The 22,884-nt window shown below is 38.3% G+C and overlaps 2 protein-coding genes across 2 annotated transcripts; both read left to right on the forward strand.

The window, feature by feature from the left end:
- Positions 1 to 56: 56 nt before the first annotated feature.
- Positions 57 to 8,313, forward strand: p3h3 (prolyl 3-hydroxylase 3). The gene is made up of 17 exons (XM_087806199.1): positions 57 to 194; positions 369 to 657; positions 1,547 to 1,731; positions 1,810 to 1,968; positions 2,914 to 3,103; positions 3,180 to 3,311; positions 3,409 to 3,545; positions 3,652 to 3,741; positions 3,801 to 3,853; positions 3,915 to 3,994; positions 4,058 to 4,185; positions 4,467 to 4,562; positions 4,661 to 4,811; positions 5,933 to 6,050; positions 6,137 to 6,212; positions 6,275 to 6,415; positions 7,439 to 8,313. Exons 1-17 carry the CDS (start codon positions 147 to 149, stop codon positions 7,595 to 7,597), a joined length of 2,232 nt encoding a protein of 743 aa, XP_087662325.1. The 5' UTR covers positions 57 to 146; the 3' UTR covers positions 7,598 to 8,313.
- Positions 8,314 to 17,493: 9,180 nt separating this feature from the next.
- gnb3a (guanine nucleotide binding protein (G protein), beta polypeptide 3a) lies at positions 17,494 to 22,017 on the forward strand. Its single transcript, XM_087805698.1, has 9 exons — positions 17,494 to 17,630; positions 17,723 to 17,807; positions 17,881 to 18,026; positions 18,538 to 18,601; positions 19,017 to 19,179; positions 19,260 to 19,326; positions 19,384 to 19,585; positions 19,712 to 19,928; positions 21,035 to 22,017. Exons 2-9 carry the CDS (start codon positions 17,751 to 17,753, stop codon positions 21,139 to 21,141), a joined length of 1,023 nt encoding a protein of 340 aa, XP_087661824.1. The 5' UTR covers positions 17,494 to 17,630; positions 17,723 to 17,750; the 3' UTR covers positions 21,142 to 22,017.
- Positions 22,018 to 22,884: the final 867 nt, after the last annotated feature.

Consider the following 22,884-nt stretch of genomic DNA (forward strand, 5'->3'; position numbering starts at 1 on the left):
ATTTTTTACTTGTATAACATTAGATCTCTTCAAATGCTCCCTTTGCCATTTAATTGCGATCATATTACATTCATTACATTTTTATGTAATATTATCATATTACATTTAATATAGAATTATTGAATGGACGGTGAAGCGAATAGTTGATGAGAAACAACGCCCTCTTTCGGGCAGAAGGAGCATTACAAATCAAAGTAAGAGAAAATCATTTTTGCATTATCCCTTGTTTAACTGACTGTAGTCGTAATGTTGTGGTTCGGTTCATTTAAACAAATAGTTCTTCCATTATTGCTGTACTGACACCTACACTCGAAACGGAAACAGAAACTTTCTCCTTAAGTCCCTCCTCTTCTCCTGGCTTCCAACAGAACCAGACCATGGCGCTGCTCAAGCATCTCTCCACTGTATACGTGGCGTTTCAACTATTTATTCTGGGCTTATTATATTTCACGACGCAAACCCACGCAGGATTATCACTCGTACAGCCCTATGATTTCTTATACTACAGCGGTGTTCGATCCTACTACAACCAGGACTGGCCAAAGGCTGCAGAACTGCTGGAGAAGTCCATCCTAGCCAGAGAGTCTCTGGTCAGGGTCCGGAGACAGTGTCACGACGAGTGTAAAACCGCAGGACAGGATGCGCTCAAAAGACTGGGTAAGAAACAAACTTACTGGTGAGTTCAACTTGTGCTTCCAGGTGAGAGGTTCTCAAAAATTGAACACACAGTTATAATATAAGTTAGTGTGGCAGGATGTTATTTACTGTTTATTTACATGTCGCTGGATGAGACAACACATGTCAATCATTTATCACATTCAGTGGGTGATTACCCATCATTCACAGGGTGAGAGACAGTAGAACAAGATCAGGACCAGTCATCATTTAGATACTCAAAGTAGAGCCAGTGGTTTTACTGGTCACGACCAAGGGTTCTGATCTGTAACGCCTTCTATTATATTAAATATGCTTCTGTTACGATTGGTCTACATTCGTGATGACTCGATCAGCCTGTAGAGTTTAAGTGTGAGACACTGATTTTACAAACAAATGAACACACAGAAAAAACAGTAAAAAAAAAAACAACAAAAACATGACATTGCGGTTACACTTCTCCAACTCTAGGTAGAGCCAGAAACTTAATTTTAAATGCTATGAATTGGGCGTTTAACGCCCATTATTTTGGAAGAACCACACTGGGGCCACTGGAACGTCACGGTAGAATCAACGTACAAATGAGCTAGGCTGGTTTATTGCTACATTAGGGCTCAATACATGTTTAATTTAAACTGAAGTAGAGTTAAATATGATGAACAATGCATTTAACTTGACCTGACCGATATTAATAACTACAGACTGTCACTCTATTGTTATTCCTTATACGTATTCAAGGTTAATAACTTGTTTTTGTTCTTGTTTGTCCTGGTTTGATATCCTCCGAAATGGTTAATCTGGTTTTCAGTGTTACGCCAAAACTAATCATCAGGTCAAAATAATAAATAAAGATCAGAGTTTGACGTACCTGGTATTATTGTTGTGATTTAAGGAACAGAAGAGGGAGACCTGTGGGACCTTTGGGCTCTGGACTGGGTTCAGCAGGAGGCTGAATGCCTCAGGTTCTGTATGGGACGCTCTGTCGTCCCAACGGCACTGCTCCCTGTCTCTAGTGACATAGACTATGAGTTTCGTACCCGCAACCCTTACAACTTTCTGCAAGTCACATATTACAAGGTGAGAATTGCGGAAGAAAAATAATACATTACACACAAAAATGATTTGAATACAATTTTGTTATCTCTGTTCCATCAGCTGGAGAAGCTGCAGAAAGCAGCAGCAGCTGCTCAGACGTACTTCGTAGCCAATCCCAGCCACTTGGAGATGAGGAACAACATCGAGAAGTACAGGAGGATGAAGGGAGTGACGGAAGAGGCGTTTTATGACCGAGAGATGGACAAGGAGAAGCACTGGGTGAGAAGGTGGGAGGCAATGACCAGGGAACACCTCAATGTTGTATTTATTTTATTGAACTTTATTTAGGCATGTTTACTTCAAACAATCAGGTATTTAAAACATCCTATGTTCTGATAACAATAAAAGCTCCAGTTAACCTCTTTTGACTAGAGAGCTGATCTTATTTAACTATACTTAGACTTAGATTGTATCATCTTGTTCTTTCTCTTTATTTCTCTTTGTTCTTGTTCTTATTTTATTTTTTTATTTTTATGAATAATTGCTGTATTGCTGTGGCTAATTGGAAAAAACTATTTCCCGAAGGAGACCTCCTGAGGGATCAATAAAGTTCTACCTACCTACCTATAGGTTCAGTGGAATCCAGCAGCAAGGCTTTAGAAAACAATCTTTGATTTTGTGCTTTGGAGGTCAATTTAAAAGATGTAATGAAACTATGTTATAGGTCTTTAAGCGTTTGTCTCCTCAGCACTTGACACATGTTTCTGCGTTTACACAACAGCAGCACATTGAGGAACTCATTCAGATTTAAAAATGTCCCAAATAAAATGTAACACTTTCTGAAGACAAAAAATGCAAGTGCTGCGATAGTAGAATTTTCATCTGATGGCCGACATAAAAAATAAAATAAATGAGTTGCACATTAGTTTAAATTCTCACTTAATCTCGGTGATTAAATCAAGAGTGATGAATAAGCAGGTTCATGGAAACGCTCTGAGAGCCCCAAACTGTCTTTAAGGAGAGTAACAGTGTCATCTACCGGTGAATAAATGTATTACAGTGGTGCTAATTTAACAAGTCGCGTTCACTTTAATAGTTCCAACATGTTCTTACTGAATTAAAGTTCTACGAATATTTAATTTACAAAATGCCCTCACAGATTATATACTATTCTCATTCATATGATACAATTCAGCAAAGCTTTATCCACTTTCTTGTCTCCAGGTTCTCTACGATTCCGCTCTCCACCACGAGGCCTCGTCTGACTTCGCCCGAGCTGTGGGGAAGTGGAAAGCATGTGTGAACGAAACCCTCTGGCAGACGGAGGAATGCAGGGTTCAGTGTGTCGTGGCGTCGCAGCCACTGCCGGACGACCCAGTCGGAGGTCTGGACGGGGTCTATGAGAAAGCTGCAGGTGAGGAAATCAACGGGTCTTGAAACTCTCTCAGGAGAAAAAATAATCGATCCCGTCTTTCATTGTTCCTGTCCAGCTCTTTCTCTGTCCATGCTCTCCTGTCAGCAGTACTGCGTGACTCAAGTCTCCACTCGACCCGGAAGGATTTCCGCTCAGGAGGACTTCCTGCCGACACAGCTGGAGCACCTGCACATCGCACAGTTCAAAGGTTAGTTCTAAATCTGAGGGTAACAAGTCCTTGTGGACTGAAATCTATATAAAAAAACTATTTGGTCTAATGGAGTCGTCTTTGCTTTACCTCACAGCTGGAGACATCAGAGGAGCTCTAGAGACTCTTCAGTCTCTCCTCTTGTTCTACCCCTCGGATAAGGACTCTATAGACAACCTGCAGTTCTACTCTGAGAACCTAGAGGGTGACACTAGAGAGACACAACCCGCCGAGGTAGCTCGATGTCAGCCACACAAACACAATCGTGTTGTTAAGTTTTCTATCCAACGTCTATTTAATCATTCTTGTGAATCTCTATGTTGGTGCCAACATCCCGCAGGAGATCAGACGGTATGTCAGTCGCTCTTTAGAGGAGAAGAAACTTCTTTATTTTGCCATGGAACACTTGGACTTCAGCTTCACGGACCCGGTAAGTGATCGGAACGTAGATGAGAATTATGTGTCCAACAGAAGTGAATGTTTGTGCAGGATCTCTGGACTCCAGAAGATGTGGTTCCTGAGTCTCTCAGAGAGGCATGGAAGTAAGAGCAGCTGCTGGTCAAATATTACAAAGTGAAACTGAGTGTGCGTGTCTTGAATCAGGGCTGAGAAAGAGAAAGTCAATGAAAAAATGGAAGAAGGGGAGCAGCAGGTGGAAGTGGACGACAGTGGATTTTATGCAGGTAACTAGCATTCTGTAGAAAAAGTATCAGCAGTTTTTTAACATGTCTGTACTTTTTGTCCAGGTGGTCCGGTTCTTCAGGTTGGTGTGACCATCACGATGGACGAGGAACTTCTCAACGGCACCAATCGTGTTGTCTTTGATGGTGTAGCGACGGAAAAAGAGTGCGAGAGGATAGTGCAGCTAGCAGACGTAAGTTTACATAAGAGCTTGTTTGTTTCAAATTAAATGATTAAACGTGCATGAGTGTGATTAAAAAGAATCAATTTAAATGATAAATTCTGTAACTCTGCAGTTTCCGAACTTTTTTTTGCCATAGCTACATTAACATATAAAAATGTCTGTATCTTTTCTTTTTCCTATATATTCTCCCAATGAATGAACATATATTTCTTATTTTTCCCTACAAATTCTTTTTTTTAATTAGTTTTTGTGTTTTAAGTGATAATGTTTGTGTGTGAAACTGAGAGCAGGCTGTAGCATCTGCTGGGGATGGTTACCGGGGACGACGGTCACCACACACACCCCATGAGACATTTGATGGTCTAACTGTTCTCAGAGCTGCCAAGGTGAGTGGTCATGATAGCGTTTGTACCACATGTACGATACTAAAACTGCTGACTATGTTCATTTTATATGTATCATCGTATCATTTTTTTCTGAGCAGCTTGCTCAGGATGAGTTGGTGAACCAAACAGACGCAAAGCTGTTGTATGAGCTCGGAGAAAGAATCCGAGTTCTGCTTCATTCCTACTACAGGAGCCCATCGGGACTCTATGTTGCCTTCACTCATCTGGTCTGCCGTAGTGCCGTTACAGGCGAGTACATAAACACAAAACAAAATATTGGTCTCTTGATGGTTACTTAGCATGCATCTAAATCTCTGGTTCCAAACCTTTTCAAATGTGATCATTTTATTGAGGATTAAACCATCATTAACACCACTACCTGCGATGTGGTGTGGCTGTTTCCTTTCTTGGTTTTCAGAAAATAAAAATATGCAGAAAATTAATTAAATGTCTTATGTGACATTAAATGATACCGAGTTTTTTAAACGCAAAAATATGTGCAATACCTTCGCTTCCCACTTGGGGGTCGTGAACCACAAGACCCCTTGGTCATCATATACTAAATTCGCCTTGAAACATTTATTTATTATATTTTTTAAACAAGATTTTTTGATATATATATATATATATATATATTAATGTTTAAAAAAAAATGTGGATGATGATGTTGAATTTTGTTGTCCACCATTTTAATTTGACTATTCGTTATACAGAAGAAAGGAATTACACATTGGAAGGGTCTGCAAGGTACGCTTAAAAATTAAGATGAAGAAATAAATGATAGTAAAATAGCATTTAAGAAAGATCGGCAAGAACAGTAGTCAAGAAATAATTATAATGGAAAAGAAAGTAAGGAAGAATGTCTGGTATAAATGACTTTAGGCTGTCATTATTACAGAAAGTAAAGCTGTTTGTTTGAAAGCAAGTTCAGTTCAGTTCAGTTTATTTTAAAAGGACAAACACAAGAAAGGAAAGAAAGAAAGAGGAGTGGAACAAGTAGAGGTAGCTAAGAAAGGAATGCATGTACAGAAAGGATAGGAACTGAGAAGAAGCAAATCTAGATAGAGAACCCAAAACTGTTGGTCTGCATGTAGCAAAGGAATAAGGAAGTAAAGGTCTCTGGAAATTACTGCAATAGGACAGCAGGTGGCAGTAGTGTTCTGTGCCCCACACAACACACACAGAAGACTTGAACAAAACAGACAAACAGAAAGAAATATCCAAAAGAAAATGTCATAAACGACAATGACAGAAGGGATAAGGAGTACAGACGCATTTGCAGTAAACAATGTGAAGAGCTGTTTGTTTGGTGTATCAGTGGATCAGTGTAAGTTGTGAGCTTTAAAATCATGGCTGCTTGTGTTGCTCAGGGGACCAGCAGGGAAGGATGGACTTGTCTCACCCCGTCCACGTGGACAACTGTCTGCTGGAGCCGGAGACAAAACAGTGTTGGAGAGAAGCACCAGCATTCATCCACAGAGACCTCAGGTTTGTAGAACTGGTTTTCATTTCCATCCCCTGATCTGTCACCAGGTCTGTTTTAATTCCTACATTTATCTTGAACTCTCTTCCAGTGCGATCCTGTATCTGAACGAGAACTTTGAAGGAGGAGATTTGTTCTTCACTCAGAGAGACGCCCGGACCGTCACTGTGAGTCGTCGGACTCGTCTAACGTCACTCGCTTACATAACCATGAGTTCATTTCCCTGCAGGCTCGTGTCAGGCCAGCTTGTGGACGGCTGGTGGGTTTCTCATCTGGGCCGGTCAATCCTCACGGCGTTACCGCGGTGACCAGTGGCCGCAGGTGTGCACTGGCCCTCTGGTTCACGAAGGAGAAGCCGTACAGAGACATGGTGGGTTTCAGGCCTGGTTCTAAAACCAGGTCTGTGTCGATGTCGTGCTGAGCCAGATGGAGTTGATGCAGGATGCAAATGTGGCGGCTGCTCTCGTCTGTGTGCGATGAGTCCGAGTCGGTCAATGATGATGAAGTGTGTGTGTTTGTGTACAAAGACTGTGTGTGAGGTCACAATAGCAATTGTGGAATATGAATTTCTTAAATTGTGTTCAAGTAAGTAAGTAAGTAAGTAATTTTTATTTATATAGCGATTTTCCAGACCAGGGTCACAAAGCGCTTAAACAATCAAAACAATATTCAATAAAGTATATACTTTAAAGATCAAGATAAAACTGAGAACACAACAGGAGTTCCAGAAGTACCGAAAATTCCTAATATGATCATTCATATGTCTGAGACCTGAAACTTAAACTTGGACACATGGAGAGCTAATGCAGTACTACATCACTGATCTGATCCAGCCTTACACCCCAGCTCGGGCTCTGAGGTCTGTGGATCAGAATCTACTGATGGTTCCTGAACACGGTTCAGGACCAGAGGAGAGAAATCCTTCCAGACTGTTGCTTCTAAGCTTTGGAACGATCTTCCTCTCTCTTTGCGTTTGATGATCTACTGACTCCTTCAAGAAACATCTTAAGACGTTTCTATTTGTTCAGGCTTTTCCTTGATTTTCTGAAACTCCTGTTGTGTTCTCAGTTTTATCTTGACCTTTAAAGTATATACTTTATTGAATATTGTTTTGATTGTTTAAGCACTTTGTGACCCTGGTCTGGAAAAGCGCTATATAAATAAAAATTACTTACTTACTTACTTACTACTCCTACAAAGGCGTCACATTTTCACCATGTATACAAACATTGCTATTGTTAGTGTTTAACAACCAGTAAAGCATTACTTCGCTGAATTAGCATCAACAAGCTTTGTGCTAATTAATACACACAACACATCTGTCGCTTTCTCTACTAGCTCATTCCAACATTGAGTACATATCTTTGATTCTGTACGTCATTTATTGCCGCAGGAGAGAGAGGAAGCCGAGGTCATGTGGGGCGAGCCTGGTGCCAACGGTGAAGAGGAGGAGGACGGTGTCAACACCGCCACCAGGAACGCTCGGAGTCAGTCTTCAAAAGACCGAACAAAAGAGAGAGGAAGGGTGACGGGGGCCAAGGATGAGTTGTAAGAGTATGAGTTGAAAAAAATCCTCTATTACTGCGAGTGTAGGACTCGGCTCAGTTAATACCAGGACACTTGTGGCACGCTTCATGTTCAAAACGCCTTCATGTGAGTGAAGAAAGCCACCACCTCATCTCATGAACACACCTTTGTTGGCCCTCAGGGGACGAACACTCACCATGTATTTGACACTCCAGCTTACTGACTTCTTGCCTGCAACTATGTGGCTTATAAAAAAGGAATTCCATTAACCTGCTAAACAATCATTTGGTTTAAAATGTCATGATTTCAATGGATGGAAAAATACATTTATTTTGCAACTTTTCGGAATTTCTTAATAGTTAAGCATTGAATGAGCATTTTCGGAAAACGTTTTTCTTCAATTTTACACAGGAATTAATTTCCTGTATCCTCTGTTAATGAAAACACAAACGTTTCATTTGCTTGATGAGACAATATTTGTTTCTTGTAATGTTCAACGGGGAAAAAAAGAAAGTTAAAAAGGACAACTTTAAACTTGAAATCATTGCCAATGTTTCAGTATTAGTTAGAAATGTGTTTTGTCTCCTAACATGTGTGTAAATTGCCTCTAAGTTAAGTTTACATGTGTGTCCCTGACCTTTACTATTGAATGGAAATGTCTGTCTTCACTGCTGTTTGCTCTGTCACTGTTGGAAAATCGCAAATGTTTATGAAGAAAATAAAAAATATCTAAATATTGAATTATTGTTTTGACTACATTAAACATTTGAACATATAACAAATATGTCCCTCTGAACACTAGGCCGACTGTGACCCGTCTCTCAAGAATGCTCTGGAACGTGGCTTTCACTCTTGATTTAAGCAACAATCTTAAAGTACTGTTGGTTTCTCGATGTATTCCAGGGAGAAGTATGGGGTATTTAATCATGTAATACTGACCACCCCGCCACTGATGGTCACCCGTGACACCCGTTTCTACATCACATTTACAGCAATATCTCTTTCAATGTAACTGATTCGTTCTTACTTTTGTTGCTGTTCAAAATGAATAATCATAGTTGAAGTAAATCAACTAACAAAATATGTTGTCCAGTGTCTTCCCTAGAACCTAAAATATAAAGATTTTTAGGCATGAAGTCAGAGTGAATGTAAAACTGAATATGTAGAAATGTTTCTTGCTTAGAGTCCTGCTCTTAACATGTTACATTTGATCTATTACTAGTTTATTAATCATCACAGTTCCACTTACAATAACAGCTTGTGAAAGTTAGCTGTTATTTTATATCGGAATAGATATATATTTTGTGAATATGTATTTCTTCTCCAAATAATTGAAAGTAAAAAAGTTAAAAAAAAATGTTCATCAAACTTTCCCATTTAACTTTGACCTAAATGACTACCGGTACTTAATAAAAATCCTCTTATTAATTAATAAATCTCAGGGGTCACCAACGTGGGGCCGTAGGAACTTATTTATATTTACATTGATATAAATTAACCCTCCTATAATTTATGATTGTATCTGATCTGATAAAACTATTGTAAATGGTGGTAAAGAACAAATCAGAAGTATTTGAAGCATTTAGTATTATTAATCCAATGGAAAGTGACTTTGGTTTCTTAAAAAATAAAAGACATAAAAAAGTTTGTATATTTATAAGAATTTTGGAATTCAATTAAATGACTCACTGCTGCTGTAAATGTTTTTGTTTTTTTTATATTGAAATTCACAATGAATCCCGGAGGAACAGTCGTGGCCGCAGGGACCTGATTTTACTTGCATCTGGTTGGAAGCTGAGAAAGTGAGGAGGGCTCAGAGAGAGAGGGAGAGGTGCACATGGAGGGGGAGGATAGAAATAGAGAGATTACTGGTAATCCCTCATAAATGAGTGCATTTGTTTGTGAAGCTTAAAAAATCTCCCATTTAGAATATGGAATAGTAATCCAGCGAGAGATGATTTAATCATTCAGTGGAGAGACACTCTGGTCTCTCTCGTCACAACCAGTGGCTCCTCTCAGACCGGTCGTGGTGTACATTAGAGCCCACCACTGTTTATGGCCCATATTAACACTCTCACTCCCCCGTCTGTGTTATAATCCCCTCTCACCACAGAAGTGGGTCAACAGGCCTCTTTAATGGAGGGCTGGTTTGAACCTTTCCCTGTTTTGAAGCAGAACCCTAAATGTCTGCATTAATCCTCGAGTAAGACGGTGTTATGTCTCTATAATGTATCTTCTCGTACTAAGTCCAGCCTTCGTCTGCCGTTCCAATGACGCAGAAAAGTATCAAGTGGACGCCTCTGTGACGTCACCGTTCCATTTTTATGATTAATAGAAATGATGCGAGGAAACAGGAATAGCATCATCCACTCAGTGATTTGTTAAAAAGGATGAATCATTTTGCTCTTTATTTTTAGGTGAACTGAGGTCCAGGAGTCACACTAGGCACGTTGTACCGACCAGAGCAGATCTTCATTGTGAAAATGATGGTCAGCCTCTTGATACTCATTTTACTGCTTGATTTTACTTTATAGGATAGTTTTGGAATGTTTTTCATTCTCAAGTCCACTTACCGTAGGCGCGGTTCTGTAGATACTGTGTTGTTCTCAGTTTTATCTTGTCGATTAAAGTATATATTTTATTGAGTATTGTTTTGATTGTTTAAGTGCTTTGTGACCCTGGTCTGGAAAAGCGCTATATAAATACAAATTACTTACTTACGTACTTACTTACTTTTGAATTGATATGTTTTTTTAAAGTCACAGATTTTATTTCTTTATTTAATCATCACATCTTGCATGCCTGTGAACCCTTTGCACCAAAACAACATTGTTAACGCAAGTTTATACATTTTTGTTGTATCATAAAATTTGGATTTCTTTAATTAGTTTCCCCAATCACACATCCTTTATTCATTCCTAAAGTGTTATACTTCAGAGATGCATTGTATACAGTGGCAAAATGTACATGCAGCACAGGGAGGATTGGTTAGTACTTGTCTGCATCATTGGGTCTAAAGAAAGTCCACTGAAAAAAAAAATGCAAAGGTATTGTGCTGTAGTTACAGAAGCGTTTTCAGGGAGTACTTCACTTGAGCGGTTGAGATAAATTATCATCTTGTTTTTGCTTTACAAGCGCGCTCAACTTCCTGATGTCAGAAAGACTAGTCCAAAGGGAAACAGTAGAATGATGCATGTTAGGTTCGTTTTTTAAACTCAATTATTCATAAAAGCACGAATATTGTTCATTCAAATACCAATACAAGTGTTAATAAGTTGACATTGTATTTTCTAAAGGAAGTTTTAGGAATGGTAACAAAGTTTTAAATGACAATTCTAAAAAGTTACTGTTTATCTTTACACAGGAGTTCATCATTCACAATTTGTGTTTCTTATTATGTTAGAGAAAATAAGAATGTTCAAAGGATGAAGTCAGGAAATGTAAATGAAAAAAAGTTTTTAAAACCATTGGACATATCTCAGTATGAGTTTAAAATATGATTTGTGGAAAAACCTTACAGTATTTCAGGCACATTATGATGTTATGTCTTACCCACCATGCATAGATTACTAAAAATGTTCTATCATATCATACTATAATTTGAGGTACACACAGGAGCCTCATTTTACCATTCTCTGTGGCAATAGTTGTGAGCCTGGTGTGGCTTTTTTCCATAAACCATAAAGACAAAAACCTTGAAATGATCATCTTAAGTCTGTGCCAAAAGGTCATATTTTTGTTTTGCTGCTTCTAGGATTATGTAAAAACCACCCAACCCAATTCCATGATCCCCTGTGAAGGTGGAGGGGGGAGGGGGTAAACATTGAGAGAGAGAACAGAATATTGAATTTTATTGTAGGACTCTGTTTGTGAAATATCCTGAAAAGTGAGAAAAGTCAAGTTGTGTTGTTATCTTTGACCATAGGTGTAAAAACCTGGGCACAGATGGTACTTGATGATGGGTTTTTTTTGGTTCATTGTTGTCAGAGGCCTCTTTTGTAATCTGGTCACTTCACCCCTCAACATCCCTGACACCCTTAGCACATTGTTTACAATTCAAAACCAGGTTAAGCAGTCACATGCATGTTATCATGCACATATAAACCCAGTGTATTATCTGTAGCATCTGTCTATATTCTAATAGGATGTTATTGTTGTACCTCTTCTTTCTGGGGAGAAGCTGCGGAGCATCCAGACCTGGACCAACAGACACATCGATCCACATTATTTAGTCTTGTGGTTCATAAAGTGTTGATACTTTAGTATTGAGCTATTGTTTTGAACATTCTTATAACTGGACCTCAGAAACAGATTTTGCTCCAGTTTTATTCAAAGGAATGACAATCTAAAAAAAATCCTTAAATTCATTCAGATGTGATACCATCCTAAGAGGGCTGAAGGTCATACACAGTCAGACAAACCACGTCTTCTGCATATCATCTCATGTTCAGTGTCATGATATTGTGGTCAATCAGGGAAATCAGAAAGACTTCCATACATTCCAGGAAGATGTTGTTGTCAAGGTGTCTGTCTGCACTCTTGCTCCGGGTATGCTAAGAATTGATCGATATAACCATCACTAACCATCACTAACCATCACTAACCATCACTCACCATCACTAACCATCACTAACCATCACTAACTGTGCGGTAAAGCTTTGTCGTGAAGGGAAACGACTGATATGCAGGTCCATTGGAGGTGGATGATCTCAACCTGCCTCATGTCTTCCTCTAAAATGTTCTAATATTAGCCTCACCTCAGGTTTACAGAACACAGTCCTGGATCTTTTAAGGAAAATCTCACCACCATAAAAAGCCATGATCCCCACTCCTTCTATTTACCGTCTCCCCCCCTCTCCTCCAATATTTCCATCCACTTTGATTCACCCCAGTAAGTGTCTCGTGACCCCCGTCGTGGTCTTCCCCTCCTAGTATCTGTGCCGTTCCATGTGTTTCACCCCCAGTCTCGCACCAACCCACACCTTTCTCTGTCCCTCCGTGGGTTTATCCCCTCATCGCTGATCTCCCTTCATCCCTCCAATCCTCATCTGTTCCTTACAGGAGGAGCACAGAGTGGAATAGTGTGACAGCAAAAGTGAATGAGCGCTGGAAAGTACGACTGGACACGCTGGACAGATGAGAGGACAACTGTTGTGATCAACAATTTAGACAAAACTTCCTGTGAGGAGCTGACTGGTGAGAGAATTATTGTTTTTTTAGTTTTTGTCATCGCTTTGTTGTGTTGCACTGGCTGTGACGTGAAACCTTCTTGATGGATCACAGCCAAGAGCATTTTGTTTTACATTTTTATATTTTAATTGTTCCTAACCATAAAATACAAAGTCGCTTCATAACTTACGCAAATGTTAATCTCTTTTGCATTTCAAAAAAAGTATTTTAAAGTGTTATTTAAAAAAAATGGTAGTTGACAACAACTCAATAATAATAATAATTAATCATTATTATTATTATTATTATTATTATTATTATTATTATTATTATTATTATTATTATTATTATTATTATTAATAATAATAATAATAATAATAATAATAATAATAATAATAATAACAATAATATTAGCAATATGAGTAATATTATTAATATTATTAATATTATTATTAATATTATTATTATTATTAAAACAAAAGTTTGTTAGCCAGAGCTTAGATAAAATAAGAATGTTTATGAGTGACCACTTGAGGTTCCTGGTTACCTTGAAATGGTTCAAACTTGCTTTCCCTCCCAAAACACACACACTTTTTTTATTTGAAGAAGCTGGCCCTGACGCAAATGACAAATGACATCTGCACTCTTCATTCAATCATTTATTCTCAAATGGAATACCACTGGAGATGTTTTTCCGTTCAATACACAAATGTATGCAGATACATGTGAAAAAAGATAAAGTCTTGTACAGAAGAATGAAAAAAGCATTTGAAAACAAACTGGACTGAACACAATTTGTGCAAACACAACCAAAGTCAATAGCATTGTTTCTTACTTGAGTACTTCCTGTATACATTGCATATTCATATGTCAATATTCTTTAACTTCTTATATTTATTGATGCAATAACATGAACACCTAATAAGGTTGCAAATAAAAATGGCGATGTTTTTATTCATACTTTTCAGAGTAATATAAAGAAGTTTAGGTTAATACAGAAACATGACACGTCAAAAAAATGGTTTAAGCACTAAAACAGTTGAAGGGTGATTTTAAGACAAACGTGTTTATCCTGAATAACAAAATAAATTAAATCATGTTGGATAATAGGCTAAGAAAAAAAGTGCAGTACAACTTAACTTTTTAATATATACAACATCAATGATGATAGCATGATAATAGAATACAGAATGAAATCTAGTTCTTACAGATCTGTCCTTATTTTTAATACTAATTATTATTTTCCGTGTTATCTTCAGATTACATGATTCTATGGACAAATATTTCTATTTATAAATTATGAAATCTATTGCAAATAATAATAATAAAATAATGGCAAAAATAATAAAAATCTTTCATCTTGGATCTATTTTTTTGATATTGATATTTGAGCTGGTTCTAATGTCACTCCTCATTTACTTTAGGAGGTTTGCTTAGCAGGTCCAGACATAGGAAATAAAATATCTTCAGGATATTGGCGCCAAAGCAAGGAAAAGGTGGTCGAGAGAACCAGTTGAACAAACCAAGAATGAGAAATGAAGCAAACGGCCAATGAGGTTCAAGGATTCTTTGAGTGAGATCATGAAGAGGAAAGTAGCGTCTAAAGAGAATGATCAACATTGGTGGAGGCAGAGGAGGCTGAGATGTGGTGCAAACACCTGATGGGAATTAAATAAGAAAACAGGCTTGAAAACCATTGCTTAGACTAATTAAAAACATATACATTTCCCAATCTGTATGAAATATCAATATGGCATTGGCATCGTTTAAACTCAAGTTTCACATCGTTTGGCCAAAACAGCCAAAATATCTTTATACACAGAGACGTAAATATATATTTGTGTTTGTGACTTTTAACTGTCTAGTGAATGATGGGATTCTGGTCCTCCTCAAGTTCATAGTCTTGACACTCTCCCAGCTCGTACCATCTGATCCTGAACACTCACCCCCCCATCCCTCGTCTCCTCCCCTTTCTCCATCTCTTATCCAGATGCAAAGAGCAGTCAGTAATCGGATGAGAGCAGATTTGATTCAAAAGGCTTCCCTTTAAAATCTCAGCCGGCAGGATTTAAAACTCACTCTCCTGCATCGCCTCTTACCCCCACCTCACTCTCCGTCAACAGCTCACTCCCCCCTTTCTACAACGTTAATGCACTTCACTGTCCGGCGCAGTCATTCTAATCACATGCAACAATGGCCACAGAACGAAAGAATAACAGCAACTAAAACAGCTGAATCTGTCATCGTTTCACATGACAGTCTAAATGTATTTGCATAGTATTTTGCAACGACTACATCGGCACCTGTTTATAATGTGAGGCCATTTTCTCTTGCGCTTCCAAAAATAATCTCGCAGAACAGTTTGCAAAGCTTTGCATGGAAGTCAGATTATGAAAATTGTTGGCATGTTTGGCTCCTGAAGAGGTTGAATCATGTAGAGACAGAGGCTGACGAGATAAATTCCTGCAAACAACATGCAAACATTTCTAAGGAAATTCATTTTTGGGGAAAATGGCAAAGTAAAAATCTCAACCCGTGTTGGCCTCTGAAAACATGAAAATAATGTCTCCACTTCTCTGAACTTGTTTCTTCTGAAAGTATTATGAAAGCTACAGTAGAGGCTACAGAAAATTGATCCAGCCTATCATCCTTCTTTGGTGGGTTTTTCTTCTAGAAGGAGGGCACAAAGAAAACCAAATGGTCCGATTATGACTGAGGTATATTACCTGACTTGACTCTTTATTGAGTTAAGCCTTTATTTATTTTGAAAGATGTGTAGACTTCCACAGCTGCTCAGTCTTCACCTCAAGGGCCGACTAAAGAACTGGCACTAATACAGATGAGTTTGATTGGACAACAAACCTTCTGCGTCATCGTCATGTTACGTTTGCGTTGTGCCATGAAAGGGTCATTAATGGTGTGTTAATGTTCGCTCATTGTGTTACAGAAATATGCTGCATGTCAACTTGATGAAAAGCACTTGAAAATAACTAGATGTTACCTTTTGAATGTTGTGCATGAATCAGCCTTAAGTAGCTGCTGGTTTTAGTGCCGACAACTTCACTTGCAGATAACGAGTCTACAATGTAATTAAAGCTATCTAGGTCACTAGCTGGTGAAAGATAAACTCTGTATACATTTTTGTTCATGTTTACATACAATACACTATTTTATAATTCGTCGACACCGACAAAAGTTATCCAACAATGTCCCTAACTCGGACCAGCCTTCCACAGTCGGAGCAAAATACTTGATACTTTGAATGTTTTTTAAAAAAGGATATAAAAGTATTTAAATTGTCATCGCTATAATTCATATTCCATCTTAATTTGGCCACCTGTTACACTGTATAACTTCTCGATATCAATCAAATAGACAGATTTAAGTTTAATACTAACTGTCCCATAATGTCCTTTTTGTCTTCTTCGCTCCCCTCACTTCATTCTTGGTGTCAACGTCTCTCAAAGCCTCAGGTCTTTACAGATGTCTCGTGATATGGGCAATTTAATTTTCATTAATTGTATTTGAAATGCTAAATAAGTTTTCCAAATATATGAATACAATTATATCAAATAAGGTCAAAAGTACTGGTTAATTAAGTCACAACATTGGTGTCTATGAGCGTCCGGCCAGAGGTCTGCGCTCTCTGAGTAGCTTTTTAGTTACCAAAGCTACCATAAACTGGAAAGTAAAGCGTTTTTTAAAAACAAGTTGATTTTATCTATAGTCTGAATACAACACTCATTACTCATTTAATCATATTTTTGTTTGTTGGTTAAAACCTTCGTAACAGCAGTACGTGTTTCTCTAAATTATGTACAAATCTGATCTAAAAAGTATGTGAATTCAACTTTTGTTCTCTTGCCCATTCGTTTAGCTGCTAAAGAATCGAGTTGTTGTTCAAAATGACTTTATTTGGTTGGCAAATACAAGTTTTTTACTCTTTCACATGCAAGCTCTGTATGGCTTTTTCCTTCTGCTGTTGAAAAGAAGAGTTGCCTCTTCTATTGACTACCTGACCAACCGATTTATAATTCTCTGTTGTTTTCTTTAACCAAGCCACAACAATAGAGTGGTTCTTGTCTCTAACTGCCCTTGTGTCTGTTTTATTCTGTCAAACAACCTCACACATCCCCCCTCAGGGCATATTGCAGAGATAACTCCGGGTCGACTCATTCCCGCATTAGAATGGAATGATAAATGAAGGAAATGTCACTCTTTTTCAGTCCAACCAGCCATGCTCACTTCCTCCACTTTTCACTTTAAACAAATTAAAGGCAAATCCATCTGGTCATGTGTTTTGACAGAGATACCAAGTCAAATAGGAGACGTCAGCGAGATCGCTACAGGGGACAGAAAGATCAACAAACGCTTCAACAGAATATTTAAAGGTAAGAAATGGTTGCACTTGTTGTTGGTCAGGTTGCTTTCCATCAATTCTGCTGATTACATTTGTCACACTGCCGTGGGTTCGACCATTAGTCGATTGGTTGTCATTTAATTGCTGTCATTTAATCATGACATTTGGAAATTTAATAACCATCACCATTAGAGTTTAGCAAGATGGTAAACTGCTTAATATTGTCAAAGGACTGACAGTGAGTGCTGACATTATTACAGGACATACTGGTTTGTGTGTACATTCAGGGTGAGGACGTGTATTCTTGACAAGAGTCACATCGTACCAAATGCAAACAGTTCCGCTTGCTAATGTGTCGCTTGAATATTCATAGCCCTTGCATGTGTGTCAGAGGAACACATTTGTAGGTGTGTTCTGTGGCTTTTCTGTGAGCTCTGGTGTGTTTGTGAAAGTTTGCAAAGTAGACAGGAGTTTGACTTGCAAAGTAGCACTTGGTTGGAGACTAGCGCAAAGACGGACAATTGTCCAGGTAAAATTCCTACATCGAAAGGACGAAACCTGGAATAAGTTGGGTTTTTTTTCCGGATTATTAGAATTCTTGTCTTCTTTTCCCCTTCGAAGCCAGCTAGAGAAACTACCAACCAGCACCATGGGCGAAATAGAGGAACTGAGGAAGGAGGCAGATAATATTAAAGACCAGATCACCGTGAGTATTGAGACATCCTCTTATCTCTCTTTGAATTCCTCCATCTTACCTGTCTTCTTGTGTCTACCTGCAGGCCGCTCGCAAGGCTGTGCAAGACACTACGTTTCAAGAGGCCGCATCAGCGATCTCTGTAGTGGGACGTGTCCAATTGAAAACCAGGAAAACACTAAGGGGTCATCTTGCCAAGATCTATGCAATGCACTGGTCCACTGACTCCAAGTGAGATTAATACCATTGTGATTTTGTGACTATTTCTTGTTAATTTGTATTACTAAATAACCCCAATAATCGATAGGACATTAACTCTGAGTTTTCATTTCGTAAAAATGTTTCAATATGATTAAGATTCAGTTTGGAAAAAAACAATAATGTGATAACTGTGAGTAAACCTGATTTCAAAGTCAGCCAGAACACAATGAGAAAAGTGACAAGAGAAGAGAGAACTCCATTACTTCGCTTCAATAGTCTTCACATTATTGACTCTTCCACGACTGAGGATCAGCCCAGTGGTGCAGATAAACAAAGAGGAAAAGAAAGTTTTGAAAACCTGTCCAACTTCCCAGCTTAGCAAAGTTCAAGTTACGAGTTATAATGTTTTTGATGTATCTGCAAAATAAAAAAAGCAAAGTTTCATGTTACATAGCCTGATGTTAAGAATGTAAATGCAACATCTTCTACCAACATTAAAGCATGAGATCCTTCATTTCTTTTATTCTTTGCTACCCTGCAGGTTATGTGTCAGTGCTTCTCAAGATGGAAAACTCATTGTATGGGACACCATCACCACCAACAAGGTAAAAGAGACGACCTTACATGATTACATCTGTGCTGAGAAACAAACAGTCATTTATAGGATCTGTACACACACTTACACAATTTGGAATCAATAATATGTCTCCATGTGTATAATTTTGGTGGAAACCTGAGTGCACGGAGGAAAAATGTATATGAGGATCATGCAAACTAAATACAAGTTGTTACTCTAGCTAGTTATTTGTAACGTTAAGCGGCTGGTTATCTTTGAATGTCCATTACCTTTCATTTGAACAATGAACTCCAAATGTTGTTGAAAATGAATCAATATTTACATTTGTGTTAACAGATTAACAAAAGGATGATTCTCTATTCAAATGACATTACAAGAAGAATCCTTTTTATGAGAAACAATGTTGATTGCTGACGAAATATGGGTCGTCTGTGGCTTCCCAGGTCAATGCCATCCCTCTGAAGTCATCGTGGGTGATGACTTGCTCCTACGCTCCGTCCGGGAACCTGGTTGCTTGTGGAGGTCTGGACAACATGTGCTCCATCTACAACCTTAAAGGGAAAGACGGCAATGTCAAGGTCATGCGCGAGCTAGCGGCGCACACAGGTAGGATCCAGATGGACTTGACGGGTTCTCCATTCAGAGTTTCATCTGGTGCTGATGTCAGACTTGAATTGGTTGCCCAGGTTATCTTTCCTGCTGTCGTTTCATCAGTGACAGTGAGATCATCACCAGCTCAGGAGATTGCACATGGTGAGATATAAAATAAAAGGATATGAATTCCAAAATAACAATTGACTCTTTTATCAGCGTGCTGTGGGACATCGAGACCGGGACACAGAAGACAGTCTTTGCAGGACACCAGGGCGACTGCATGTCTCTTGCCGTGTCCCCCGACTTCAATTTTTTCATCTCAGGAGCATGTGACTACACTGCTAAGCTGTGGGACATTCGAGAGGGCCAGTGCAGACAGACTTTCGGAGGGCACGAGAGTGACATCAATTCTATTGGGGTTATATAATATTCTTACTTTTAATTTAAAAAAACATTCTTGTAATTGTGCTCATTCAGCCAATTAACTGGACTCAAAATTGAACAATTTATGTATTATCATGAACTTTTTTTTCACTTTCTCCAGTTCTTCCCCAATGGAAACGCAGTGATAACTGGTTCAGATGATGCCACATGCAAACTGTATGACCTGAGAGCTGACCAGGAGCTCATCACCTACCAGGACTCCAGCATCATGTGCGGCGTCACCTCTCTGGCCCCCTCCCTGTCTGGCCGCTTGATCCTGGCCGGGTATGACGACTTCAACGTCAACATTTGGGATTCATTGAAAGCAGAGAGAGTTGGTGAGTATTGTCAGAGGACAGCATAGGTAAAGTCCTGATCATGTTTTTGTTTCTGTGGCCTCTAATAGAATTTCAGACACTCTAGATAAGACTTAGCATGGAAGGAAAACATCAGGGAAGAAAAGAACAACAAAAAAATTGATTTGAAAAAGTCAAAACCTTTATATTTCTTTATGGTAAATGTATGGCATTTATGGTTTAGTGACACCCAGATTACCAAAAGAAAGTGAGGGCTAATGAAGCTTCATGAAGCATCTTTTTTTGAGAGCCCACTAGGTGGCTCTCCTTGCTGTATGATGGTTTGGCTTTAAGCAACTATTTTAGTTAAACCTCCTACCATTTTTAATTCAAGAGCACCAACTGCTGAGCTAAGAAAATATGACACTGCTTCATGAAGCTTCATTGGCCCATAACCACTTTGAAGTAGACCAGGCTGGTGTCTTAGTAAGTAAGTAAGTAAGTAATTTCTATTTATATAGTGCTTTTCCAGACCAGGGTCACAAAGCGCTTAAACAATCAAAACAATATTCAATAAAGTATATACTTTAAAGGTCAAGATAAAACTGATAACACAACAGGAGTTCCAGAAAATCAGGGAAAAACCTGAACAAATAAAAATGTCTTAAGATGTTTCTTATACTGAGATAATTCTGACTACTGAAAAAAAGTATATATGTTCTGAAAATAAGTATAGATCAAGAAAACCGAAGGATTGTTGAGAACCAGATGCAAAAACACTAACCATTTGGGGCTGACCCCCAGAAAATAAATCTAAATCATTTACACAAGGGGCTAAATTTGGGTGATCAAAAATTGTACAACTATTGACGACACATCTGCAAGATACGATTAAATTAATACAGATTAAGAATATTTTTAACAACAGAGGAGGATAAAAAATGTTTGTTGAGATCTAGAAGAATGTAAATTGAGGATTGTTTCTAGATCCCATTTGATTGCACTCTTTGCTGTATAATCTTTGGATCTGGACAATGTTCTGAATGAAACTTCCATCATTTCTAAGTAAACAGCACCATCTGCTGGGCTCAGAAAATGATACAAGTGCCATGATACAATCACCACTCAATGAAATGTGTGTCTTCCAGGAGTGCTGGCGGGACACGACAACAGAGTGAGCTGCATCGGAGTGTCCTCGGATGGCATGGCCTGCTGCACAGGATCCTGGGACAGTTTCCTGAAGATCTGGAACTGAGGTCCGACCATCACAGAGTCAAACACCTGCCTGAGAGAAAACTAAGACGATAGAGTTAAAAATGGGCAAAAAGATTTTTGACATTGAGGGAGAACGTTAAATTGTGCCAAGTCCAATCTAAAGTGCGAGAAAAGGATCAATGTGACGGGTGTCTCTTTGCTGTGTCACATTGAGCTCACATCGTAGAAGGGATTTGGGGCGTAAGAAAAACCATCATTTCAACAGCTCCAAAAATTGAAGAATATATAAGCAGCATACACAGCGATTAGATAATCATACCACAAAAACAGTTGCCAAACAGTAATGGTATCGCAATGGATGAGGTAGGATTGTGTTGTTTTGTTTTTCCATATTAGCTCTTTGCTGTGTTCAATGATAACATGAATCATATGAGCATTTTTTGTTTATCTTTTAGTTAAGGTTGGTTTCCCAGACTTTCCTCTTTTCATTTTCATTCTTTTAAAACTAAGTTCTAGTTTGCAGATTGTTTTACTTTTAGTGTTTGAGTTGTTTTGTATACGAGTGATGAATTTGGGGTCTTGTCCTCCGTGCTCCCCCTCTCTCTCCCTCACCCAGTAGCAAGATCTAGAAAGTGCTGAGTCGACTGTGACCTGGAGTCTGATTAATTCATTCATTTACTGAGAACTTACAAGATAATTCATTCTGTTCACCCATTTTGTTTCAGAACAAAGGTTTCTGTGTGAATGTATCAACGGATACAGTGATAGTGTGCAAAAGACCAAAAGATTCAAATGTGTACATAAACTATTAATACCAGCCAACATGGATTGTTTCTTGAAAATTAGTAAATAATCCTTTTCACTGTGCAAAGCAAGGCAATAATAGAAATTGCTTAATAAACATGGAATTCTGGATTAAACATTGTTGTTAATGTGTCTCTGATTGGTCATAAGATCATTACTAGCATCTGTACTAGACTCCACATGACAAAAACAAAACATGTAAAAGCAAAAGACTGTGCACATAATTTATACAAGTTGAACCACCAATCTAAAGGATTTTAGGAGCAGGGTTTGATATTCTTATTCGAATATTTGAAACAAACAGATGTCAATTTTATATTTTTACATTTGTAGCCCATTAAATTCAATATAAACATGTTGCATCATTATACCAATATTTTCTATTGAATTAAAAAAGCTAAAAAAAAAAAAAAAAGGTATTGAATTCAGATATGTATGCTTGGAATAAATGTAATTAATGAATACACGCACTGGCTGGAGCTTATCCCAGGCTTTATCAGGCAAGAGTCGAGGGACACTGAACAGGATGGCAGTCTTTTGCATGACACACAAAGACAAACAACCATTCACACGCACACATTTACCTACAGACAATTTTCCCAAGTTCCCAGTCAACCTCTGTATGTTTTTTTCGGACTGAAGGAGAAAACCAGTATCTGGAGGAAACCCACGCAACATGAGAAACAGAACGGTGACAAGCTGCCTTGAATGTTTATAAATTGTAAAACACAATTAAACAACTTTATCTTTGGTCTAAATTACTTATGTATAGATAACCTTCATACTTAAAAATTATACATAAGGCTCTTTATCACCTCCATTTTTCTGTTACAATTGGTTTGAACAGTCATGAATTATGTAGTAGAGTACTATTATTTTTAAAAAGGATCTTCACTAAGTATGTTCACCTGAACTGTCACACATGACCATAAAACTACTTTACAGCAGTGGGTCAGAGACAGTTTTCAAATTAAGTACC

This window comes from Callionymus lyra, chromosome 13, assembly GCF_982586985.1.
Source record: "Callionymus lyra chromosome 13, fCalLyr1.hap1.1, whole genome shotgun sequence".
NCBI classification, from domain to species: domain Eukaryota; kingdom Metazoa; phylum Chordata; class Actinopteri; order Syngnathiformes; family Callionymidae; genus Callionymus; species Callionymus lyra.